A 27941-nucleotide genomic window follows, 5' to 3' on the forward strand; every position below is an offset into this window, starting at 1 on the left:
AATAGTAACATATTTAAATGTTGAGAACACAATCCTGCTTCTACTGAAACCTATGGCAAAATCCCCACTTATTCTAACTGAAGCAGGAGCATGTTCCAAGGTTGGGGGGGTGGGGTGAAATTGCCAGGATTTACAGCTAGAAGCAATGAAATGAAATTAGGCAAGGGAAGATTTAGGCTGAATATCAGGAAATATGGTGGGATCTGTAACACTTGTAGAATAATCACTCAAAGGATAATATAAGAGCCCCATTGATTGGAGTATTTTAAAACTGAACTGGAGATTATAGTGCATGCAATAGCTTTGCAACAACTGCAGGGAAGGATTAGATGACCTAATAGGGCTTTTTTATCTCTAACTTCTATGATTCACTCAGTGGGTAATTGTAAAGCGGATCTACAAAAGGAAGAACACTCACAACTGCAGCAGCACTTGTTTGGCACTGGGTGGAGGTTCTTATATTTTTAATATATAATTTGCATGGCAAATACTGTGCCCTTTTATTCCAATATGATCACTTTGTTTGGGTCCCATCCCCAATTTGGGTCCCATCCACTAACAAGGAAACACTGCAAACTCCCTGAGAGTATTTTCTCTGCCTATTCTTATATTTCCTGGCCTTTTAAATTAAAGTCATGTCTTAACAAATGGCATTTCACACACAACATAGCAAAAGGACAAAGACAGTGGCCAAGATTTTTAAGTGAGTAGTGTTTTCATGTGCCTAATCAGGCATTTTCTCTATATGCAAAATCCTCTGAAAAAATCAGGCTCCCTTTAAGGGGCAGTAGCATAATTAAGGGTAGACAAGCAGGGCTCCAGCACAGGTCACCAGCATAGAAGAGTCACCGACATAGAGGAAGTGTGGTCCCCTGGGGAGTCTGCACAACAGTGGCAGCACCCACAGTTGGGTACAGGGAACTCTCAGGCCCTGCTATTGCAGCTGCTTCTCTTTCCTCCAATTTACCCACTGTCCATTTGCTGCCATTGAGAGCACTCAGAGGTGATGGCAGCAGCTTCAGTGAAATGAGGTGGGGGAGGGAAAAAGTACCCAACAGGTTTGCACTGACTCAGGGCATAAACATTACCAGGTATTAAGCGGCATCAAGTTCACTATCCAAAAAACTGAGGTATCCAACATCTAGTTACCTACTAGTTTTAAAAAGTTTCATTCACATTGTCTCAGAACACTCAAAACAAACCATAATCACATTTGCAGTAGGAATTTTCATCACATTTTAATCATAGTATGAATGGGAAGGGACTGCTATCTTTTTTTGGTGGCAGCTAAAAGACTAGCTAGCACCAAAGGTCAGTAGATAATGTTGTCTCACCAGTATCTACAGATACGCTACAGTACCGCCACTGACTATGCACTATGTGCTTGGAAACATTGAATTCACAGGGCATGAATTTTCTTCAAGATTTCATCATATAAACTTCAGTGAAACTAATCTGAATAGAGATTTTTTTTTCCAGATACACCAGGCATAGTCAATCCTTGGAAGTCACTACTACAAAATACATCTGAGGCCAATAGTTACATAAGCTTCAGAAAAGGATGAGGGGTAGAATCACAGCCCAACCAAAGTCAGTGGCAAAACTCCAGAGAGTTTTCATCCTAAATATCAATATGGATAATACAAACATCCACAGCAACTTTTACTATGATGAGAACACTTTGAAATATATACATACACTGAAGCCAACCAGTAACTTTTCCTATGGGCACATTATTTTAGAACTACCCACTAAAAGATTTCTTTCATACCTGTCCCAGAAAGCATACCATGGTAATGGAGAAGCCAGTCTGCTCCACTTTCACCACACTGATGGCCATCCACACGACCAGCAAAGGGTGACATTCACCCAGGACAGGAGCCAGAACAAGGCTTATATAGCCAATGGGCCTTCCACTGTTCTTGTTCTGAGTATCATCTACCCTGGAGTGAGTTTGCACAAATATACCATATTCAAATACACACAGCTGGCCATGAATCACAGCTCCCACGGATTTTACAGATTTCTGACCTCCACTGTTTTAATGTTTAATGTGTACATTTAGAAGTTTAAGAAAGGGTAAAATGTGGTAGGGAGAGTCATCAATGCTAAAAAATGATCGGAGGTGAAATATTTACTATTAACAGTGGAGCTGGCAGACTTTGTGGGTAACATTCTGCTGAGCTGAATGGAAGTTGGTCATGGTCATTTGCAGTGTAACTGTCTCCACTGAAGTCGGGGGGGGTTTGTCACTTTAATGGAGTCAGGTTTTCAGCTTTGATTTGTCAGTCTCATCCATACGTATATGACATATTATTCAAATGTACTAGCATTATCTTGTTAGTTAGCACATTGTGAAAACTATATCAAAACTGTCTGTGGACAGTATAACTGTTATTTTTGTTTTGAAGAAATGTATACTTTGGATCTCCACTGCATTGCCAGATAGTATATAATTTATAAAATCAAACTGAATTTAGGCTGTCTTACACTATGTAGGATTTAATCAGAAGTGCAGATAATATGTTCATTAGAAGTTGCACAAATACCCATCTCCACTCTGCTGAGAATCTTCTCACGTAAATTTTCTCTTGCCTGTCTGAATTTTTTGTTACAGTATGTTCATACTTTACCTACTAGAGGGTGTTTTGCTAAAGGGGAGGAAATTTACTGATATCAGCGCTTTCAAATTCAAAAATGAAAAAAGAAAAAGAAAACTGAGTGTATTTCATCAAAAAAGAACAATCTTAATGATAGTAATTGTTAAAGCCTATGTCATTGATGAAAGGCATTATGTAATTGAAAAGAAAAATGTACTTTATTTTTAACAAAAAGAAAAATGTAGTATAAGTGATTTAAGGGTGACATTTCCAGCTGGATCAGAGCATGCACTCCCTTTTTATACCACATCCTTGAGTTGCATCATGAATATTCATCTGAAACTGCTTTAAAAATGGACTTGAGAAATCAAGCTAAGCGCCGACATAATGCGGAAGGGGAATTCAGTCTAGATATGCAAGGAGCTAAATATCTTCACCTGAATGGTCAGGGAGTTTGAGAGCTTTAGGGATTAATGTTCAAAGAATTTGATTTCATAGGTCCTACATCTTTTCTCAGCAAGGCTAGTTTAGAAGATCTGAGATTATGACCAAGGATATACCATTACATCAGATTTTCAGGTCCTGTAATTAAATACAAGGTCTTTTAAGCTACTGTAATTTGATAAATATCTAATATAACAAAATATAGGTATGAGAAGTCACGACAGGTACTAGATTTATCCTCTTCATATATACATGTAAAGTAAAAGTAGTCTAGCATCAGCCTGGGACAACACATTCTTGGCAAAAATGTCTGCTTCTAAAGATAAAGATGATGGGATAAACATAGTGTTTCATTGATGTAGAAAGCTCCCTGGCCTCTTTGTACCAGAAGAATGACTGTGAGTGAAGCGCATTCCAAGATGATTAGCAGTTCTCAGTACCACACTCCAAGAAAAGCTTGTTAAAAATGTTCATGTACAAAAACTGTTACAGCATTTTTCTTCTTTTTTTGGCTACAGTTTCAAAATTGTTCTCAGCAGCTCTGCATCCTAGATTGTGACCTTGGAAAAGACCTCTGCATGTCTCAATTTACCCATATCTGTAGCACCTTGCCATCAACTTTGAAAGGTTTAGTATTGCAAATAAATTAGAGACCTTTGGATACAAGGTGCAAGGTATATTTTGCCTTTCTATCCCACTTAATATCCATAAACGCTATTTACTGAGAAAATTCTCCACTTATAAAGTTTTTAATAATAACAATTAAAAATATAAATGAGTTTTTTCTCATAAATATAAATTTTATAAGCACTTGAGCTGGTTTTGACAGAATAGATGATGTTAAGGCAGTGCTTGTCAGTTTAACAGGTTATAAAGTTGTTGCTGTGTTAAAACAGGAACAAAATGGCAAAAAATACAGCATGAAAACATTGATTAATATTGGAATGTGGTAGTGTGGTGAAAAGAAAAGGGAGTGATATAAGAGTAAAAGAAAAAAAAGAAAAAAAAATATTTCCAAATCGTTGCTTTCCAGCATTTTTCGCTGTATTCTCTCACCTTTAAAAAAAAAAAAACAACAACAACTTTGTACAGAAAGAAGCCTCGTTATAGAAAGCCATATTTACCTGCCTCAAGATTGGTCACTTTTTCTTCATAAATGAAAAGTGACGACATAAATCAGCTATATTTAGAAGCAAAGCCATAACATATCTGGTAGAGGAAAAAATTCAGAGAGTGCAGGAATGGGTAACAGAGAAAGATAGCTCAGAAGAGTGTGGGAGGGATGTCGATGGATTCACGATTTTGTGAAGAGGGTTACAGAAGCAGCGATCAGTACTGCTAGGATAGTTACACCCTTTCCCCTCCCCTGGCCAGGATGGGCAGACCACACTGCAGAAGCAGCAGCTGGGGACTTTTAAGTGTCTGACTAAGTTTCAGCCACCCCCTCTCTTCTGCTCCATGCTCACAGGCATGTCCTTTTCACTCTCATTTCCTCCCTCCCCTACCCACCACCGCCGCCACTGCCCCCTCCTGACTTAAGCTATCCGCACAGCCCAAATGGAGCAGAGCAGGAGCAGCTCTGCAGGTTCCCCACTCCTGTATCAGCTCGGGACAGTGGGGACAGCAGCAATGGCAGACAGGGAAGGGGAGAATGGGAGGCAAGGGAAGGAGAGTAGTCACTGAGCAAGAAGAGGAAGGCAGTTGGGGAATCCCTACTTGCTGTAGGAGCATAAAAAAGTCCCCAGCTGCTTCTCCCACAATATGATGCAAAGAAGGGTGTGATGGCATAATTGCACTCCAGCTGGATCCATCCAAGTACTAAACTAGTGCACAGTAACTAGGGTGCATTGATGAACGTGTCAATGCACTTAGAGCACTGAGCAGTGATTTAACTAGGATGGAGTGACTGGGACAGCCCCTCAGGGCATTGCCTTGCAGGTGGGGTGGCAGAAGAAAACAGCTGCTGTGGCAGCCACAGTCATGCCACTTGTGCAGAAGCAACTGGAAGTTCCTGCTACCTCTGTATGTGGCAGCTGCCCCATGCTCCCAGTCATGTTGTTACACTCCTGGCACTGGGTCTTTATTAGGAAATGTTACAAGTTTGGAAATTAATCTACCTCCTTAACAATGTGTTGTTATGCCAAACGTTCAGTTACTAGAAGTGACCTCTCTTCCTCCAATGTCTGAGATTTTAAGTTGTACAAGAGAAATGTAAAAAATAGTACTTCAGAGAAGAGAAGGAATATTTAGGAAGTATTGGATCATTCTTAGAACATGTTCTACACACTTCTTGCTTTTCTTTTATCAGCTTACTAAAAGACTTGTCTAGATAAGGGGAATTTGCATAACAGCACACCCCCAAAGAAGACAGTGCCCCATTAAAAAGCCATGTTTACTATGGTGTGATTTATTCAAATATAGTGGGATAAGTCACAACTCTGTAGGCAACCATCAATCCTCTGGATCATGGTGTATGCATAGGAGGTCTAATCAAGTGCCTGATGAATCCACTTGTATGGAGTCCTGTGACCATCACACAAAGACTTTCAACTCCTACATCTAGACAAGAGTATGGAGGACTGGGGGCTGCCAAAGACCTACCATCCCACCTTCTGGCCATTGAGACAGAACCCGAAGGTCAGTGGATGACTAAATTAAGTTGATTTCAGCTCAACTCTCTCCTCCCTTGCCACTGATCCACACAGGACCTGTGAAAAAAAAAGTTGCTGAATTCCCTTGGGAAGGTCTCCAAGCTGAAGAGGCTTTACTTTGCTTTTCGGTCATAGTAATGTATTTTACTCCTACTTCACTGTAAATGATTTCTTCCCTCAGAGGGTGAAAATCCATCACAATGCAATCACTTTGAGTCTGGGAAACTTCAGGATGAAAAGTGACATATCATGTTAAGTTGATTCTTACTTCTTTAAACTTTCTCCTGTAACAGAACCATCTTGTAGGTTACTGCAACTTACAAAATAATGCAGAGCGAGGTGTTAATCGTTTACGCTGGCCTTTATTTTTTATACTATCTCATTTTATTATTTAATTTAACTTCTTCCCTGACCTCTAAAGCTATTTTTTACAGAGATTCATTTGTAGCCCAGTGCTTTCTAGCCATGTGTTTTAGCTATCTTTTAAACAGAACTTTGGCTTCTGGATTTCCGACTCTGTATAGAAAGCCAGTACGGGTCTATTAGCTCATCATTCTAACCATAATATTTTAAAGCTCAGAGGTCTTTATTCATTGATCTCAAAATACTTTAGAGAAGAATTTATCAAAATATGAATTTCTTCAGTGCTAAAACTGAGGTATGGTGGTGGGGGAACAAACATCTTACACAAGGTCCTATAAGTTAATGATAGAGGCAGGAATAGGATTCAGCCTGACTCTGCATTAAGTGCCCTATCCATTGACTCCATTGATCTCTAGTGAAATGGAAATGACAGAGCCAGTGACTTCCTCCCGTCATGTAATGCTAGTGGCATGTTGGTTAAGCCCTAAAATTGTAATCGCTATCAGTTAAAAGTGGAAACTGACTTGGCAACTGGATTGCATGTACAGAGTTAAACATGACTTAGACTAGGGACACAAGTTACACACAAACTGGTTTAAGTGATCGGAAACTGGTTTAAACCTGTAACAGAACATAAGTTCTGTTCACATAAACCAGTTTCAAAATGGTGGAAAGTAGTTTAAGGTAAACCTGTCTGAATATAGTATCAGACTTAACTGATTTAGGTCTCACCGGTTTATGGAACTTCTGTCCCAGACCCCTTCCTGGTTCAAGTTAAATCAGAATCCCCCAGCATCCCAGCATGCTTTTCAGCCCTGGGCTGGGCTATGCTGTCTGCTCCAGAGAGCAGGGTCTGGCCCTGCTCCTTTCCTCCCTAGCTGGAGTAGGGATGGCTGGCTCACCAGCCCCACCCCAGGCAAAACCAAACTGGGGTCTGGGGCCTGGGAGAAGGGTTAAACTCACCTTCCCCCAAGTATAAAGCTGCCCTGCCCAGCTAAATTTAGTGCTGGCTGTGACTATGGATTACAAATCCCAGAGGGACCTGGAAGCAGGACGAGGAAGTGACTAGCAGCCCTGTGGAGTCCTGCTGCTCTGATACTGGACTGCAAATCCCATAGACCAGTGGTCACCAACCAGTTGATCATGATCAGCTGGTTGATCAGAGAGCCTCTGAGCCTTCCCAGACTGAGATTGACTGTCAGAGACTCCACAATTGGGAGCAGCGGGACACACATAGGGAGTGGCAGGATGTTATGTGGCCAGGCTGAGGCATGCCCCCTGCTGCTGCAGCCAGGCTGGAGGGGTGGGGGGGCAGGGCGGGAACAATCCCCATCTGCAACACCTGCCTGTGGGTGAATGGGGCTCCAGCCAGCCAGGCCGGGGGAAGGTCGGAGCCTGGGTGGCTTCTCTGGGTATGCAGGGTACTCTCCCACTGCTGCACGCACCCTGGTGAAGGCCCAGGGGACTTGTGCCTCACTTATTTGTGTGCAGGGTGAGGTCGTTGTGCACTGGGCTTTGTGCCTCACTGCAGCCACTGCAGCAGGGCTCAGGGCGCAAAGCCCAGTGCGCAGCAGCAGCAGCCACCTGCCCCACACATAGTTCTGGAGTGCATGTGCCCCTGGGGCCCCTGCCAAGATGCATGCAGTGGCAGGAGCCCCCCTGCATACCTGGAAGAGCCTCCCAGGCTCTGATCCTCTGGCCTGGCCAGCTGGGGCCCCACTTACCCAGTGGCAGGGGGTGCAGATGGTGATTGTCCCATTGCCCCAGCCCAACCCCAGTGGCACTCACCCCTGTCCCTGCCCCACTCCCTCCTTCACTGTGCGGGCCTAGATCTGCCCCACCATATGCAGATTAATGAACGGGCAGGCCTCAGGATCCTCATCAGCAGGGAAGTGAAAGCCTCAGTTTTAAACTTGGAGCCCAGTTTGGGTGCCAAATTTAAAACTGTAGTTTTCACATTTGCTTCCCTAGTAGCTGGAAGCAGGGCCCCTCTACCAATGGGGCTGGGGGGGGTGCAGGGCTGGGGTCAGGCCAGGAGACCTGCACTGTGCCTGGGGGAGGGGGGCAGGTCAGGAGGCACCACACCTGGGAGGAAAGGGGCCGAGATGGACTGGGAGAGCCATGCTCCACCTGGCGGGTGGTGGGGAAGGGGGAGGGTTGCGGCCAGGCCAGGCCAGCCAGGACAGGAGCACGGCACCACTCTGCACCTTTGTGGGTGGCAGCATTGGGAGGGTGTTGGAGGCTATAGCCCCCCAGAATTAATCTTAGTCCTCTGTAGACACCTCTCCCAGTGCTGCTGCCCACCCACAGAGGCATGGCGCAGTGCTCCTGGTCCTTCCTAGCCCAGCTCAGCCTGGCCCTCTGCATATACATGGCTGCATGGGACAGTAAGGCAGCAGCTCCCTGCAGGTAAGTGTAACGGGTCTGGGTGGAGAGCAAGACTGAGCCATAGGTGGCTCACAGCAGGAGTGGGGGACAGAGGGCTGCCTCCAACTGATCAAGAGTGGGGGAGTGGGAGGTCCTGTGTGTGTGTGCGTGTGCGCGTGTGCGCATGCGTGCGTGCACGATGTGTGCTCCCGGAGGCTGGAGGGGCAAAGGGATCACCCGCAGGTAGTGGCTGCAGTAGTGTCAGTGGCTGTGGGGTAGGGGGTGGCAAACGCTGACCAGAGGTCAGTAACCATCCACAGACACCACGGACAGCGTTGGCAGTAGCCAGGGGTGATCAGCGAAGGCTCACAGATGCCACAGCAGTATCAGTGGTGAGGAGGGTTGTGGGGGTGGCAAGCGGCAACCACCTGCAGGCGCTGCCGGCAGTGTCAGTGGCACTTCTCTAAGGGGGTGCACGGCCAATCCCAGGGTGTGCACATGCACCCATGTGCACCCCTTATATGTTGCCAGTGTGTCTGTGTCTGTGTTCAGAGAGTGAGAGCAGAGTGCATGCTCCTGTGTCTGTGTATGCCTGTGTGTGTACATTCAACTGTAGTGGGGGCGGGGAGCAGGGAAAAGGGGCAAGAATGTGCCCCCCTACCCAGCAGAGTCCACCCAGCCTCCCCTGCCAGCATTAGGAGGGGAAGGGGCCCCTCTTCCCCTTCTGCAGCCCAGCTCCCATGGGGGAAGGGGCCTCCAATTTTGTACTTGCCCAGGGCCCCAGTACACCTTAATCCACCTCTCCCCACTCCCACCCGACTGACCTGCTGGGCAGGTGGTGAGGGCACAGTACATCCTGGGTTGCCCTTTCCTTTAAAAACTGATCTTCACCTTAAAAATGTTGGTGACCACTGCCATAGACCTTGGGGGCAGCAGGAAGAGTAAATGAACACACCTCCCAGGCTGTGTTTATAGTTTTTAGTTTTTCAGAGAACAAACTATTCTTGTTCAAGCTTTTATACATTCAATGCTACTACTCCCTCCACGCCCCCACCCCGCCCCAGGTGGAGCATGGGGTGGGGCCTGGCCATGCCCCTCCACTCCAGATACACAAACAGATATTTTGAAGCCTCTTCTATTAGATCCCATACTTTTGGAATCATGAAGGTATCACTGCACCAAGTTGTAAGGATAGCCCACCAACAAGATAGACTCTTCCATTACTTTCTGCTTGTTATACTCATACTGTTTAAGAGCTTCAAATAATCCATCTTCCCTTCATGCTATACCTACACTACTGTAGATCATCAGTGAAATAGCAGACTACAAATGCATTGATGAAGCAGTTCAGAATACAACTGTCAAAGGCCATTCCATCTGACAAATGTGAGAGCACTTTTTAGAAAGCACATAGCATGCCTCCATATACTCCATAATCATGCAATTCATCCCCAATTCATCTTCTACATTGCTTACTTCCAAGGACTACGAACTAGTAAGCCACATATATTTGAGGTTGTATAGAAAAATCACAAATAGATTGAAGACACATTTAAGAATTCAATACTACACGGACCGGTAAGAAGAACATAATTAACCTTTCCTGAAAGGTTAATCTCTCTGTGTCATCCGAAAAGTTATATTGATATGATCCAAAGTTCATAAGAACTCACAAGGATAAACCTCTACTCCAGAATCAGGTCAAGCAAAAGAGCCAGTGATAAAATCCATATAATAGGTAGAAAGATTTATAGCCATTATATTTTTGACACTTCTGTATCATTTCATGTCTAGTGAGGTGCTAAGCGTAGAACCATAACTAAGCAACCTATACAACCAAACTTAATTCAAGTTAAGCTTTCAGCCACGAAGACTCATTCTCAACTCTTCCAGAAGTCAGAGATATAACCACAGTTATATATCAATATTTAAGAGAATATCCCAGGATGGGGAACTTTCCTTTATATATCGTTCCTGTGCTGTTCAAGAATGGGTAATTGTTGCTTTTTGACTCCTTACCCAAAAAGCTTTTTCACAATAGCAATTTTGTTTGAAGGCTCAACATGGAAATATAACAATACAAACATTCTGGAATGCTTCTTTTAGAATAGCTCTATCAGAAAATTTCAAGTGTAGAAAAGCCCTTAAATAAGTTTCAAGAGCTGATGATGTTTCAGAGTACCTTCATCATTATGTATGACAGTTAAGCACAATGATATGGCATTTTCCCATAGTTTGATAAGGGGGAGACCTAGTTTCTCAGAGCCTATTGCACTTACTTGATGTTCTTGATTACTAATCATTTCTTTCTAGCCTCTATGTTAGCAAATATATGCAATTATCCATACAACACATCTACAACAGATAGATATTATATATCACATCCCATTGCAATAACAGATTGGAAAACCTTACCTTACCTTGAATCAGGCCATTGTTCTGATGAAAGCTGGGCTAGGGTTTGAGGTGTAGACTAACAGAATTATGTGTAGACCTACCCTTGGGAACAGGAAGTACCTCATGATTTGCTGCTACAGGTGTGTCCAAGGAAGGATTGATAGACATTTTCCAACTCACGATGCCTCTGAGACTATCCAGTTCTGGTGAGGAAGTGTAAAAATGCTTGTCCTAGAAAATAACTTGGTCTTCTTTTAATATATGTCTCCAGCTGGAAGTAAATTCTGGGAAAGGAGACGGTAAGGTGATGAGAAAGGAAGCCTTTCCCATTATAATGAGGATGACATAATTTCAGTATTGTGATGGCAAGCATCAGCATTTGTACAAGCTATAAATCAGGAAGTAAGTAATTATTTGACAAAGACAGCTGTGCAGCTGGGGGACCTTGCAATATTTCACCACCAGTCCTAGAGACTCTGCAGATGAGCTTGTGTCAGTTCTTCTTTCTGAGTTTGACTCTTGGTGAGATTTTCTTCTTCCTTTGGTTATGCATGGTAGAAAGGGAAAATTTCACCATTGATAGCAAAGCATAATTATTGTTTTAAAGAGTAAGATTCTTCTCTGTCACCCAACCCTAAAGGGTAGAAATGTTAGCTGCAAGCGTTTCTTAACAAGTGATATATTTAATAATGTTAAATTACACAGTTTTGTCATTCCACTTCAAAGCTAATGTCCAGCTGAAAGAAATGGAGTTGCTCATAATTTTCTCAAACCTATTATTTGAACCTCTTTGTTGCTAGACAATATTACATCATCTCACAAAGGATATACTGACATCCCCCAGGGCTGCAGATGGACACTGAAAATGAAACCATAAATTGTTTGTAAGTGTGGGAAAGCTCTAAGTACCATAAGCCTCAGGAAACCAGATAGTTCAACTTCCATGTTTGATCCAACCTTTGTGTCATCTGCTATGGGATCACAGAATCCCATTAAAATAGGGCTGCAGGAAAAAAAATAGGACTTAGGAGGTCATCTAGTTCAAGGTGTGATCAGCCATATCAGAACTATCCCAGCCAAGTGTTTGGCTAACCAGTGGACTTCAGGAGAAAAAAAAATCCTTTTTTTTATTTTTTTTGGGGGGGGGGCACTTCAACATAACACCACAAAGCTTCTGCAAATCCATGTTTGGGTGGCACATCAGTGTTGGAAAGAATCTCCTTACTGTGTGATATATTTGCAGACTACACGGGAAAGCAGATATCACATCCCCACTTGCCACGTAATTCTGCAGCTCAAAGGAGGAGGTGGGCAATGCTTTTGCCTAGCTTACCGTGGACTTTTCTTTAAGGGAAGGAGTTAGAAAGTTCATGTTAAATGGGCTGTAGACCTGCTGTAGAGATTGTTATGTTTAATTAGCTGCTATTAAGCAGTTGTTCTTTAAGGGTATTTGTAGCTGGTAAGGCCTTTTTTCCTGTGTAGTTTTAAGAGCAGCAATAAATGATTTTTTTTTTTTGTACCTTACACCTTGTGCATGGTAGGTGCAAAATGCTGTCACCAGTGGAAATGAACTCTCATCTGACAACATTTTGCACAGCTGTAATAGTTTACTCTTGTTCTTTCCCACTGTTTGCCTCAGTTTAAAATATCACCCAGACTGAAGGGACATATTTTGTTCTGTGTCTGTGAAACTTGACACTTATTCCTTCTCCATTCTAGCCAACTTAAAGAAAGCAAGAGTTTATTCAGCACAGAACGTAGTAGACCAGACCTTCAGCCAATGTAAATCGCATAGCTTAACTGAAATCAGTGGAATTACACTGATTGAAACCATCTTGGGATCCGATTCAAAGTAATTAGTAGACATACAGACCCTGACAATCATAGTTAAGGTGAGTTAAGCATAGATACTTTGTTATGGATCATGCAGTATTAGTTTACCTTGTACTTATCTTATTTACACTTTACAAATATCAATACTCACAGCATTTTTGGTGAGAGATAGGTGTCTTTATCCTTATTTTTCAGTTTGGGAAACTGAGGCATAGAATGATAAATAGATTAAAGGGCTTTTCCTGGGTTAATATTAATTAGTGAGAAAGCTAAAAGCTCTGACACCTGTCTCCTGCTTAAACACACTCCAATATATGAAACAACATGAAACAATGCTTTTTGCACATCCTCTCACAGAGTCTGATGAAGTGAACTATGATTCACAAGAACTTATGCTATAGCTCCTTTGGCTAGGTTGTAATGTCAAATCTACCCTGCCATCTATTTAATATTTGCTGCAGCTTGCACAGGGGATCCATGGGATATTAATTAACAACCCACTACTTCAAACTGCTGCCAAAGCAAAACATTTTTGACTCCTACAATGAGGGAAAGTAAAATGTGTGCTATCTCTATTTCAAGGTGAAGCCCTTCCACAGCTCACTGCCATTAGCGGATGTCATTTGAAATCTAAGTGCAGCCATTTTTACCAGTGTTTTCATTGGAAATGGGAGGGCAAGACTGATGTTGTAACCGTGATGGTCCAGAAATGTTAAGACGAGGATTTCTTAGGGTAAAATCTTCTCTTGGACCCACTGTGTAGTTCAGCTAGAATTAGACAACTTTCTTCCTCAGGTCTTAACAGAACAAGCCAGGCTGGGATAGTAGGCAGATCTCTGAGCCCATTTGTTTGCCTTTGCTGCCATCTGATGGTAGGTAACTAAAATAATCTCTCCTTCAGTCTAAAAGAAAAGGCATTATCTAGTGGCAGTGGTTATTGTATGTTTTTTTACTCTTTTTTTGTCACTATCATCCTGTCAACATAAGCTGCATGGCTCTTTGAAAGCCATGCTTTTCACATCAAACAAAAAATAAGCATTATAATTATTTGCATTCCAGTGCTCCTACAAGCCTCAACTGGGACCCCATTGTGTTAGGTAGTATACAGACATCTAGTAACAGACAGCACTTTTTTGCAGTGTAAGGCCTGATCCTGCAATGGAGTGCATGTCATAAACTGTATGCAAGCTGAGTAGTTCCATTCACTTCAGAGCATAAATCTATGCAGGATCAAAGCCTAAAAGAAGCAAACCAGGTGATATGGAGAAAGGAGGTAGCAGAACTTTAATGTTACAGATTGGAAACCAAGGCACAAAGAGATTGACCCATCCTTATACATACAAAGAGATAGAGTAGATTAGATTGGTGCAAGAGGGTCACAAACAAAATGCTGGTAATGTAAAAGAAGTGCTCAGCCAGACATAAGAAAACAATGAGAAGACTGCTGAAATATAAATAGGCGAATAGATTCCTGATGCTAGATAATGTCGTCGGTTCTGTTAATTCCACTGAACAAAACTTTGTCAAGGACTTTACGTCACTGCCCACTGTGAGTCCTCCCTTTGCCAGGGACCAAAAGCAAAAATGGTTTAAATGACAGAGATCAATGTGGAATGCCCTTGAGCCCAGTTACACAAGAGTTCCTCACTGATTTCAAAGCACACGCATCAAGAAACTCTCTGCTGTTACTTAGGATTTACCCTGGAGCAGTAATGCAACAGTGGTTGGGCAAGCACTGTTGCAGCTCCAGCCCTGGATCCCGCACCACAGGAGGGCAGAGCAGCAGTGGTGGGTCACAGTGCAGGTGCAGTGGCTGGAGGTTTGCTGCTGCAGGAGATTATCACTTCCTTTTTTGTGACTGAATTTGGTGTTTAAATGGCAGGGATAGCTAGCGTGAGTTTGTTGCAGGTAGGTCTTGCCAGACCAATCTCACTTCCTTCTATGATCAAGTGATGTATCACCTGGACAAAGGGAAGAGATTGATATCATGTATTTGGACTGTAAAAAAGCCTTTGATCTGGTGTCCCATGATGTCCTTATGGAAAAATTAGGCAACTGCAGCCTCAACTACTCCACAGTCGGATGGCTGGGGAACTTGCTGTGAGGTTGGACCCAGGGAGTGGTAGTTGACAGAACCGAACCAACATGGAACTCAGTGACTACAGGCGCCCCGTTCTCAGACCTGTACTCTTTAATGTCTTTATAAATGATCTGGACACTGGTGTCAGAAGTGGACTAGCTAAGTTCACTGATGACACCAAACTTTGGGGATGAGTATCCACACAAAAGGCTTGCAAGGTGGGCAGATGAAAACCTGATGGCATTCAATATGGAGAAATGCAAAGTGCTCCACCTCATGGGGGGGGGAAACCCTGCATCACACTTATAGGTGCAGTAATGCTACACTCACTAGCACCATGACTGAAAGAGAGTTGGGGGTTATGATTGACCACAAGATGAACATGAGCCACCAATGAGATACCGCAGCTGGCAAAGCGAACAAAACTCTGGCTTGCATGTACCAATGCATCTCGAGCAAGACCCAGGATGTTGTCCTCCTGCTGTACCTGGCCTTGGTGAGGCCACAGCTGGGGTACTGCATCCAATTCTGGGCTCCACAATTTAGGAAGGATGTGGAGAAGCTTGAAGAGTCCAGAGGAGAGCCACAGACATGATCAGAGGGCAGGAGAACAGGCCTTATGAAGAGAGGCTGCGAGCTATGGGACCCTTCAGCTTGGAGAAGCGCTGGTTCAGGGGGTGACTTGGTGGCTGCCTATTAGTACATAAGGAGGGTCCATCAGGGGCTGGGGAATGCTTGTTCAGAGCACCCCAGGGGATGACATGGTCCAATGGTCACAAGCTCCTGCAAGACCGTTTTAGGCTGGACATAAGGAAAAACTTCTTTAATGTCCAAGGCCTGGAACAAACTCCCCGCAGAGGTGGTGCAAGCACCTACCCTGGACACTTTCAAGAAACATTTGGACATTTATCTTGCTGGGATCCTTTGACCCCAGCTGACATCCCGCCCCTTGGGCAGAGGGCTGGACTTGATGATCTTACGATGTCTGTTCCAGCCCTAATGTATATGAAATCTCTGGCCTCTCAAAACAGGTTGGAAGCAAAAAAGAAGGTGACATCTACCTCCACAGTACTGAACCTGCAGCTGCTGCTTCTGTACCATCACCACTCAGGGCACAGAATTGGCCCATTATGCCTCTACCCCAGTGTAATATTTTTGGAGTTTCTGTGGGTTGAAGAAGACAGAAGATTCGAAGCTATTAACAATGAGAGCTTGTCACTGTGTCTTTAGGTCAAAACCTTTCCATCAAGGATAATGGCACCTAGAGTAAAGGCTTTTATTATAAAATTGCACTGTAAATACAGTAAAACAAACAGCAGCACATTAAGCATGGCACTGATGTCAGTAATGCAATATGTTCAGTTAATAGGATGCAAACACAAACATACAGGATTCAGCTAATAAGCCACAGATGTTAACACCATATGTGCAAAAACATGTTTGTCACACCAACATGACAAAGTGAGTCCTTCCTACTAACAGCCAGCAGAGCAGCAATGGTTGTTTTCAATTTGTTCCCCAGCTGGACTGTTCCTCATGCTTGTATTTCCAAACCCTTTTTTTAAGCCACCGATTTGATCAGAAAATAAATGTTAAATTTACCATTGTTGACTAACAGTCATCATCAGGCATATTGTTTAAAACATCATCTTAATAAAATAGTAGCTGTGGGATGATCTATCTCTCTATGTCCCAGTACCAATGGCCAAACTTTCTATAAGTGCTATCCCTTAAATCCTCATTTTCAGAAAGCGCTAAGCACCTGCCCTTTGTAAACTAGGCAACTCTGAAGAGACTAATGGTAGGTCCTCAAAATTCCTACTCAATTGTAAAAATGACAAGTCACTTGGCCCAGATTTTTACAAGACTGGGGGCACTGTGTTTAAGTAGTCAGGATTTAGCTTGCATTCTCCTAATTCTGGGACATGTATCAACTTCCCTGGCCCATCTTTCAGATGATAGAGGTGATAGCTACTGTAAGAGCACTGCTGTGTGAACCAGCCCCACCTCTGGCCAGTGTCTCTATTGTACTCTGCTATTCCTGGTTTCTACCTGCTTGATTTTTTCCTTGCAGCAAGGCAGAGTGTTAAGTGCCATCAGAGATACCCTGGTATAGAATTGCAGTCAAGACTGGGAGTAGGGGCACAGGGTAGAAAGCAGTGCAGTACCTGAGCCAACAGTGTTTCTAGGAGTAGAATACACAGACCATAGCACCCCCCCAGCCCTCCTCTGAGCCTGTAACTCCCTCTCTAAGATTCCCTTAAAAGAAAAGTCCCTCTCCTGTCTGCATCTTGCACCTCCCTCCAACTCTGACCTCTTGCTCTTCTCCTACTCATATCCCTGTACCTGTATCTTCTTTAGGAACAGGAAGACAAGGAGGAGCAGGAACTTCCAGGCCAAGTTTAAAGCTCACTTACAGTAATGAGTTCAGCTTCCTGGTTTTCCAGCCAGGCTCCCTATTCTGTACTCATATCTTTTGGGTACCTGGAAGTAAAGGGCAAGCAGAACAGGAGATAATCCATCTTTAAAAAGGAATAATACATCGGTCTCCTGTAGCATGGTTCATCATAAGACCTCAAAATGCTTTACAGAGACAGTCAGTGTCATTATCCCTCTGAAGCACAAAGAGGGGAAGTAATGTGCCCATTGTGCAGAGACTCAGGCCATGTCTGCACTACATACTGATCAAGACCAGGTGCACTGCCAACAAGTCCTGCTCAGGCATACTTACTCTGGTTCAAGGGCATATAAGCATGGTGCTTATTTCTCAGTGGCTGACCATGTAGATATGTGCTAGGCCCAAGTCTCTGTTTTTTACTTTGTTTACTAAGACACCCCTGTTTTTTCCTTTGGTGAGAAGGCAGGACATTTTAGTCAGGAGGCAGCAGTAAAGAGCTGGAAGAAAAGAAGGTTAAAAGGTAGGACTAGAGTGGGATGTTGGAAACACAAAGACTAAGAAGCAGGTGAAGTAAAGGGTAGATGATTTGGGGGTGCCAAAGCAAGGTGGAGTATGCAAGTACAACAGAAATGAGACAAGAGATAGAGAGAGTAGAATATAACAGAAAGGGAAGGCTGAGAGAGAAAGAAGGGGCTCCTGAGTAGTGCTGAGCACTTTGGGTGCCTGTACACAGGCAGGGAGGCTGCTCCAATGTGCTGTAAGCCTTCACGTCTTGTGGATCAGTATCCCTGTGCTTCAAAATAGTGGTGGGGGTGCTTTAACAAAAGCTTGTTCAATGAGCTTTAGTTAAAGCATCCCCACTGCCCTTTTGAAGGGCAGGGACACTGATGCAAGAAATGCTGCAGGCACTTTCATTATAGTGGTTTTCAGAGCCACCCTAATTTACGCACCTCCTCCTGCTCTAATTAGAGTGCCTCCTACCCCTCATCCCCGCCTCAACTGGGCACATGTAAAAATGCCCTTAGGCTCCAATCCAGCGAAGCATGCCAGCATGAGAATAAAGGTTTTAGTAGATCAGAGCCAGAATACTCAGTATCTCTCAGGACCCAGCCCAAACTGTGCACTTCCATGGAGCAAAACAGACTCTGCAAAACAGGGAACACTTGCTCCCTGAAAAAAGCCTGTAAGGAACAAAATTGTTCTGGAAGGCAGCAATTTTGGGCAGACCTAAAATGAAATATTTATTGCTCACTGACAGAGGTATGTAAATCAGCTGTAGGGTATAGTTTGTACTGTGAACTGGTTCACGATTATGGGTTGGTACTATATATTTTTACAGTGCTAGTGTCAGACTGTTTTGCCACATTTCTTTTTAAATAAAAAAAATGAAATGATACAAACATCATGTACATTTTTCTTCTACAATGCAACAAGTATATTAAAATATATTATTATATTGTATTATTATATAATACAATAAATTGCAAGAGCAGCTGTTGGAGTTTGCAGTTTACACTAGTCTAAAGGAAGATTTTGATTTAATGGCTGAAATACCTGTTTAACAGGATCTGTTTTCCAATAAAAATTAATCTGCCTTAACTAAGTGTAATGGTTTCATGATCAGAAGAGGAAGCAAAGAGTAAGATGTTTGTAAGAAACCAGTAAGAATGGGACTAGCAAATAGACCATTATGGTGAAAGCTACATGATATTGCAATCATTCCCTATACTTACGATGCAGTAGTTAACCAGATCTGTGTGTACTGTAATGGGTGTGTGGATTTAAATGCCTTCTTCTATACAGAGCAAATGTTTCAGTTAAAAGTGGCTGAGATAGCAGGGCCATACTAAGCATTGGCAACACATAGGATTGCACACCCTCCCGCCCCACCACCTCCCCGTCAGTGATCTGGTGCCCCCCCCCCCGACTCGGGAGGCACCCATGATACAAAGACTTCCTTACTAAGCAAAATTAATTTCTCACTGCAACTACATAGCCTCCTAGTTTGTCCCTTATGAGAAGGTTTAAAATTAGTAAACCTCTGTAGTTGAGTGAAAAACTACAGAATTTTGCATGGCTCCAGTGCTATAGCAAGGGAGTGGGGTGAGCAGGGTGATTGCCTGGGCACTGAAGGGAAGGAACGCCAACACGTGCTGCCCAGCCGGAGAGGGGCATGGGGCAGAGCCACATGCATCTCATTTGGGGGGACATGGGGATGAGGGAAGGGCTCCCACCACTGCATGCACTCCCAGGCAAGCATGGTGGCATGTGCCCCCCAGATCTGTGTGTGGGGTGAGGGTGGGTTGCTGCTGTGGGCTTTGCCCCAGGCACCATACTTAATTGATGTGTCACTGTATGGCTCTGCTGTTCTAAGTCTCTAACAAAATAAAACCTTGCTTTGGAGCCAGGAATAAAGATCTCTTGGAAATCATCTGGTGTCATGAATAAGGGCCCACAGTCACAGAAGGACTTAGGCCCCTTCTACATGTTAAAGGTATTGTGCAATTAACTGGTTAATTGGGCAATTTTCTTGCAACAAACTACACGTGCAAAATACTTATCATGCCATAAAAAGCTCCAACCAGCTATGTTAGAGCTTGAAAATGTATACTGGCTGCTATCAAGCTTTAATTTGCACATGTAGCAGTGTACCCCCTGTGGCTGAGAGCCCCATCAGCTGATGGGGCTCCCAGCTGTAGGGGTGCATCATGCCTAACTGGGGATGGGAAACCCACAACTAAGGGGACTCTCAGGTCCAGCTACTGCTGACTCTGGGTCCCAGCAGCATCCTGTAGCTGTCAATGTTGGGTCCTGGCAGCACGGGGTACAGCTGCAATCTCCCAGGCCCACGGGTTTGTGGAGCCCCCAGGGCTGGGACAACGTAGCTGCTGTGGTCTTTAAGCCTCAGGGGCCCTCTGCATCCCTGGGTCTGGAAAATCACAGCTGCCACAATCTCTCAGCCTCAGAGGTGCATGAAACTCAGGGCTTCCGAATGAGGGGGATCCCAGCTGTGGAAGCTTATTTCTTGCCAGCTCAGGGAGAGCCCAGGATCAGGCTCCTCATGCACTGGTAATAAGGCATAATGGGATCTAACATGTGATCCTAGTCATACCTCCTGCTGTGCATGCATGGTGTAGCAGGAGATGCAATTGTGTGGCTCGCACATTAGATCCCATTGAGCCTTAACCTGCACATGTAGAGGAGCCCTCCAGTGCCTAAAGTGTAATTTAGGATTAATTTATTTAAATCCAAGATTGTGAGCCTCAACAAGCTGTCATCGAAAGCAGTGATTCTCAACCAGGGTGCCACAGCACTCTGGTGTGCCTTGAGATCCTTTCAAGGGTGTCATGGAGAACTAGGCAGTACTAATATGATTCACAAGCTAAACCCAGAGATTTCAAGAAAAAAATCCAGGGTGTTAAAACATTTTGACCTGTTGTGGGTTTGGTTTTGTTTCTGAAGTCAAACGAACCAATGAAAACTAAGTGCTGCCATTTTCCAAGAGGTTCCTTGAATCTATCCAGGGGTGCCTTGAGTCTAAAAAGGCTGAGAACCATTGATTTAAGCAGATGCCCATGCCACAAAGTTACTGTGCTATGCAACAGAACACTGAACGTGCTGTGCTGTTCCACATGTGGTCTTCCTCACAGGAAACAGCACAGCTGTATTTGTGTGGTAGTGTGGGTTGACTAATTAATTAGCATCACTAAATGCTAACTACCTCATTTGCAATACTACCATGGGCGACTGGTGTCACCTTAGTTGGCGGTGCCCCCCCCCCAGTGACGAGTCAACGACTGGGAAGAAGGGAGTCCCCCCACGGTCTCACTGACTGGGGGAGGTGGGGAGGAGTTCCCCTGCAGCAAAACTCACCAACCGGAAAGTGGCCGCGGCACTCCCAGAAATGGCTGCAGTGCTCCCAGAAATGGGTGCAGTGCTACATCCGATGCTCCCACTTCCCAGCTGGCACTCGGGGGGGGGGGCACCAGTGCTCCCACCTGCCCCCCCGCCCATTGCTTAAGTGAGGAGCATGGTCAGTCAGGGGGTGCACCAGTGCTTTTGGGGGTGCATGTGCACCCCTGTGCACCCCCTATGTGTCACCACTGAGTACTACACAAGTTAGGTTTGACCTAAGTTTTCATCATTAAAGATCCCCAGATTCCTCGAGTTCTGCTTCTGTGTCGGAGGACACATCTACATGAGATGTTTACTGACAAGTTGACTAATTAGTTCTGCACTAACTGTCTTACACCTACACATGCAGCCCTATTAGGCCACACACACCTAATGAACGCTGCAGCATTGTAGTATTGTAAATACAAGTATTATCCTGCTGCGGTGTTCTTTTGCATGCAGCAGCACATGTGAAGATGCTGACCCAGCTGGCTGGGGCATGAAGGTGCTTCAGTGACAGGGCTGCCCACTGGCTAGCTCTGCACTGAAGCACCCTCATGCCCCAGCCAGCCTCTTCACAGCACTTTGAGCTGGGATGAGCAGCCCTGGGCTAGCAGGCTGACCCCCCCAGGCCCCTTAGCAACAGTTTGTTTAAAAGCCTTTGGTGAGGGACCTTATCAAAAGCTCTTTGAAAGTCCAAATACATTATGTCAACTGGATCCCTCTTGTCCACATGTTTGTTAACACTCTCAAAGAACTTGAGCAGATTGGTGATACAAAAACCATGCTGATTCTTCCCCAGCCAATCATATTTGCCCATGTGACTGCTGATTTTATTCTTTATTCTAGATTCTACTAACTTGTCAGGCATGAAAGTGAGACTCACTGGTCATTCCCAGTATCAGCTTTAAAGCCCTTTTGGCAGATGGGTATTATACACGTTATGTTTGATGGGTGTTTGGCAGATAGGGTTTGGCAACCCACTGGTCCTGTGGCACAGAGGCTGTTTGTAATGAAAGGTTACATATTATTGCCACCAGTGCTGCAATTTCACCTTTGAATTCATTCAGAACTCTTGGATGAATGCCATCCAGGTCTGGTGATTTATCAGGATTTATCTATTTGTATTAAAACTTCTTCTGTTATCACTACAGGGTGATGTAACTGTTTAGACCTATCTACTAGCAAGAATTGATCCAGCATGGGAATTTCCCTGATCTCTTTTGTGGTAAAGCTGATTAGAAGAATTTATTCAGCTTCTCTGCTATGGCTTTATCATCCTTGAGACCACCTTCTACACCTTGGCCATCTAAGGGTCCCACCCATTTTCTTGCTGGCTTCCTGCTTCTGATGTATTTTAAAAAGATTTTATGATTAGCCACAGCATCTTTTATTAGAAGCTCCTTAAATTCTTTTTTGGTTTTCCTCATTTCACTTTTACACTTGACTGGTCAGCGTTCGTGAGCTTTCCTGTTTTCCTCATTTTGACACAGCTTCCATTTTTTGAAGGATGACTTAGCTAAAGAGGCCTTGAGTGGCCTCTTTAACTATGTTATTTAAACATGCAAGGGTTTTATTGTACCATTTGATGCCCTTTTTTGATTTATGGTATGCACCTTCCCCACACATCTAATACAGTATTTTTAAACAGCTTCCAAGCTGCCTGCATGTCTTTTACATTTTTTACTGCTCCTTTTGACTTCTTTCTAGATTCCTCATTTTTGTGTATAGGGTCTTCAGTCTCCCATGCTATGAAGGCAGCACCTTTCACAAGCACTAAATATTAATTTAATTCTCTTGTTACCCTGAAACTAAGTCATCAAACCTCTAAATAACTAAATAGATACTGATCAATATTACACAAACTGCAGCAAAACCATAAATCTGAATAAATAAGCATCAATTTTATTGAATCATGAATAATTTAAGACTGGTACAATCATCAGCTTTATTCTCCATGACACAGGGGCAGGGGAGGGGCAGGAGGCATGATCTCAAACAGACCATTCGCAAATTCCGATCCTAAATGACAACTGAAAATTAAATAGGGAGGGGAGAAGATGGAAAACATCATACCGTACACAAAATACTCAATTCCTAGTTTTCTCTTTAAAAATGGCTAGAAAAAATTCATCAAAATGCAGCACTTTTAATCAAATATTTACATTTCTATGTTACAATGAAAAAATGTACATCTTATAGAACATATTTCATAAACTGTTCCACTGGAAACGACTAGATCAAAACAGCAACCTTCCATTTAATATCCACAAAGAAAGATTTTTTGTTTTGTTTTTGTTTTTTTTCTTGAAAGAGAATTGTCACATTTAGACAAGATTCAATACACAGAATACCGAAGGTAAGCATCAACAATGAAATATCAGTTTCTTTTCCAAAATGTACAAAAAAGGTTCATCAACACCCTCCCCTCAAACCAGAAATGTTTCCCCATCTAATTTATAGCCTGTACAATTCTTGGCAGTTCTGAAGGAAAGAAAACTGTTTAAGCTTTCTGTTTTTAACTCAACATAAATGTTGCATAGAATCATAGAGTTTATTTGTTGGGTATTTTTTGTTTGTTTGTTTTATCTTTGTTTTAATGTAGAATTTTGTAGAAAAAAGGCAAAAAACCCCCAAAAAGACAAGCCTTAAAATGAAAATGGAAGTTATTAAAAAAAGGAAAAAAGAGCAGATATAGCAAGGCTCTACTAAATACTTGATGAAAAGTAAGAAACATGCACAACAGGTAAACCTGCTTCCCAAAGTTGCAGAAAGGATACTGAGTTTTGTGATGCTTAAAATGACTCAAAGCCCTCTCCTTACAGTAACCTAAACTACTGTCAATGACACAGAAGTAGATTGGCAGGACTGAGTGTCTCCTGTGTCTGAGCATAGGTTTGGGGAAAAGAAAAATGGCAACCAAAATGGTACACAAGGCACATCTATGGCCTCTGAGGATTGTGCTGGGGATCTCTGCCAGGAAGCACAGCACACCAATATTTTATATTCATGCAATGCAGGACATGTGCCAATGAACTCCTTATTTTAGAAGCTCTAATTGATGCTTGCCCAGTGCTGGAGACAGCAACATTATGCATTATGCTTCATGGCAGAGAACCTTAGCATGGTCTACAGAGAGCGTAGGCATGCCCAGTTTCAAATGTAGCTGAAGGAATCAATTAAAGGGTAGCTGAGAAATGTATAATGTTAAGTCACTTTAGGTTCCTGTCCTGCAATTAGATCCACACATGCTTAAAAGTCTACCTGAATGGATTCAGATGCAGGTTCAGGTACTTATTCTCTACTCGGTTTCATAGTAGTAACAGTCAAAGTCAGTGTTGGGAAGCAGAACTGTCAGGCTGTTGAGAAATTGGCTCAAAACAGACCTGGAATTTATCTCTGGGCTGACTGTCCTAGGCTGTGACTCCAATCAAAACAGGTGCAGGACAGTTGTTTGGCTTGAATGTCAATTAAATCAAATGAGCTGGTGTTGTCCCAGTGCAAAGTGGTAATCTGGATACTTAACAGGTACTTCATGTGGGACAACAGGCTTGTCCATTCCTACAAAAGGTTTTGTCCTGGGAGAAATCCAACAGGTATTTTTAGCCATTAGTTACTCTTGAAATCATCAGCACAGCTAGGGAAAGTTCTGTGTTAGTGAAGCTTATTCTGCAATAATGTGAACTAGATTTATACGGTTGGCTGAGTAACCCTGGGTATTTCATTCAAATGAAATAAGTAGTTTGAGTTCAGCTAAGATAAACCAGTGACTTAAGTGGATAAGCCCCCCCCCCATCGCTAATTATTCTTTTACATTTTTTTTTAAAAAGGTCATCAGCACTCAAAAGCTGTAACAGGAGCAGATTCAGTATCAGCTGTCATTGGACAAAAGACAAAAAAGTAAGTACAGTCATGTCACAGAGAGTAGAAAGTCATGAGGTATAATAAAACTATCCTCTCAAACTGAGTGACAGAAGCATGAACTTGGCTGTTACATTATTTTAAACCCACAAGGATTAACACGCTCTTAAAAAAAGTGTTTGTAATAAGTTTTTCTACCTGTACACTGAAAAAACAGCAATCGCTTTCCTGTAGTTTACTAGTGATGGCATTTATTATCATAGAAAAGCTTTTTTTTTTTTCCTGCATTAGATAAACAGCTGTCCAGTGAACTAATAGCTGCAGATGATATGAACCTGAAAAGTTATCTCATTTTCCTCCTCTGTTACTGTTACATTTAAACAAAATCTAGTATCTCATACAAACAATATTCACAGCAACTTATCATATTCCAAGAGATGACTTTAGCCCTGTTTGTTTATTTAAATAAAAAGTCATAATATACAGCACTAATGTAATTAACACAATTAGTACAAAAGAAGTAAGGCATCGCTTTGAAGTTCAGCACCAAAAGATAGCTGGAAAGGCTTGTACAAATCAGTGCCGAGGACTGCGATTCTTGCTGAGGTACAGCCTGAGACAGCTGACTTGTGGTGATGTGTTTGTCAGTATTTGCTCCCACAAAAAGGAAAGTGCAATTCTTTTGAGGTGTTCTTACTCCTCAACAGATGTACAAGCCTTAACACTGGAATTGTATTTGTGTGCGTTTGGACAGGAGGAGGAGAAATAGAACCAGGTTCACAGCTCAGTCAGAATGCAAGAGCATGGCCCATTTTAAACTTTAAAAAGATAGTACTCCCTCTCTTCCTTTGTTTTTAGACCTCAGTAAGACTGTTCAGTTGAACTACTAGAACTCTACATTTTGCAGTTGAAAAAAAGAGACAGAATAAACAATGTTACCAGAGTAACACTGGACTTCTGAGTTTTACTGCACCCATTTGGGGCTGTAATGGTCAGTGAGAGAAAATTGACAAGAGCCATACTATTTTAATGCAAAAATTAAAAACCAGAGGTCAGATTAATTTTTTGATGTGAGAAATCCACCCCTAACCCCGACATACAGAGAGCCCAATGTAACTCTCCTGCAGTAGTATTTAAACTGTAGAAATATATAGGATATAGTCTGTTTGCTGTCTCTCTGCAGAAGCGTCAATTTGGTCTCTTATACTAGTGTAAATCTGGAGTAATGCCACTGAAGTCATTGGATTTACATGGGTATAAGGAAGAAAAGAATCATGTCCTGATGTCAGAGGGGTACTCAGTCTTTAAAGTTTTGTAGAATTGTTTGTTACACAGTGTTTGATAAAACCTGATTTGTTTAGACTGTATATATATATATTCATATTTATATTTATGTATATTTCTATAAACACACGGTGAAATAGAGCAAAGAAAGACAAGGTCTCAGACTGGCAAGGAGAGCAGCTTTTTTTTTTTTTTTTAATATGTATTTCAAATGTCCCTGTTTTTTGCAGCATTGCCTTTGCTAGAACATTATTACCTAGGAAAGCAATTTATTTTAGCACCAGAACTATCTGCAGCTGAGTTTAGTCTGCAAAGCTAATTGGTAAAAGTCCAGCCCTCACCTACATGTGTTTGGTCAGAAGCAGCATATGCAGAGAACTTCCCTCCCCTCTCTTCCTGGACAATACATGGCACAAAGCTGTTTATTTCATAGCTGCAAAGGATTCCCCCCCACCCCGCCCTCTTTTTCTTTTTTCTTTTTTAATTGTGAGGATGCTTTTTTGAAATGTCTTCAGTATCTTAGGCATGAGAGCTTACAGCAACTAAACAGAACAAAACAAAGAAATAGTGCAGTTCATACCATTATATAAAAAAAAATACAAAGGTTGTTTGGGTTGCCTGCACCCAGGTTCAAGACTGACTCGTATAAAGTGTCTTGTTGTTCTTGCAGCTCTAATACTGAGACGTTTGCCCAGTCCGGTAACAAGTTATCTTCATTAGTGTTTTTTGATCAGGATTCTTGCAAAATGGGAAACAATCTTTTTGTCTGCTGAAGATCATAATGTTGACTCCAAGGATGAATCAAGGATGTCATCATGATGGCTGTTGCTGTTGGAGTCACTGTCATAGCTCTGAGGACTCGAATAGTTAGCTGCCTCTTGCAATCGCATTAGCATGTTCATCTATGAAAGTGCAGAAAGTTTTTGGGATTATTTGTGTTCTAGGACATCTCATTTGCACTCACGTCACTTGTGGAAAATGTGTAAAGAGAACAAGAATGTGGGTATTGTTGAGATTCTCTAACAGGATGCCAAATGTAAATCAATTCTTATTGCATCATATGGACTTGGCATATGAGTCTGAATCTGAGCCAGAGAGAATTCTGAACTAAATCCTATTGCACCTTCACACATCTAAGTGACACAACTGGGAACAGCAATTTTTGGCACTTACACACTACTTGGATTCTAGTTGTATCTGTGACAGAATAGGTTCACCCTGTGCACATATTAGAAGTAAAATGAAGGAGGGTGATGGACCACCCACAGCCCAATGGCTAGGGCACTTCCCAGGAAATAGGACACCTAAGTTTTAGGTTCCCCTTACCAACAGGAGATTTGACTCTCTATCATCTGCTTCCCAGCAAACTGTCCTAACCTCTATGGGCGCTGACAGATGTGGGGGAAAAAAACAACCAGTACTTTAGCAGAAGAGAAATTGTGTCAATTTGACCCAGTTCCCAAGCATCTGTATAGCTTGCATGCTTCAGCAGAGCTTTTTGGTGCTTTAATCTAATAGCTGATTCAATCAAAGTGCAGGGTGTGTCAAGCTAAAAGTAAACTGCTGCTTTGTGTTGTTTTTTCCATATCTGTAAGCAGGCCATATTATGGGCTAAGTATTACCCAGAATCACTCCAGACCTCCTTTTGAAGCTGGTCCATTGGGCTTCCAGAAGACAGGGATTTGTGGGAACAGGAGGAAGAGCATAAATCAGAGGGAGCATGGTTCAGGCATACAGATACTGCCTCCAAAGGGAAGGAGTCCTGGGTT

At 42.9% G+C, this 27941-nt stretch overlaps 1 protein-coding gene across 5 annotated transcripts in view; it reads right to left on the reverse strand.

Annotated features, from left to right (window-relative positions):
- Positions 1 to 22910: 22910 nt before the first annotated feature.
- Positions 22911 to 27941, reverse strand: part of NAV2 (neuron navigator 2) — a 410342-nt gene continuing 405311 nt past the window's right edge. For all 5 annotated transcript variants that reach the window (XM_090032867.1, XM_090032864.1, XM_090032863.1 and 2 more), the window contains one exon: positions 22911 to 27074. In XM_090032867.1, coding sequence (XP_089888993.1) covers positions 26949 to 27074 — 126 coding nt within the window. In that variant the 3' untranslated portion in view covers positions 22911 to 26948. The remainder of the gene's footprint in view (positions 27075 to 27941) is intronic.

This window comes from Crocodylus siamensis, chromosome 2, assembly GCF_052110815.1.
Source record: "Crocodylus siamensis isolate JL-2025a chromosome 2, ASM5211081v1, whole genome shotgun sequence".
NCBI classification, from domain to species: Eukaryota; Metazoa; Chordata; order Crocodylia; family Crocodylidae; genus Crocodylus; species Crocodylus siamensis.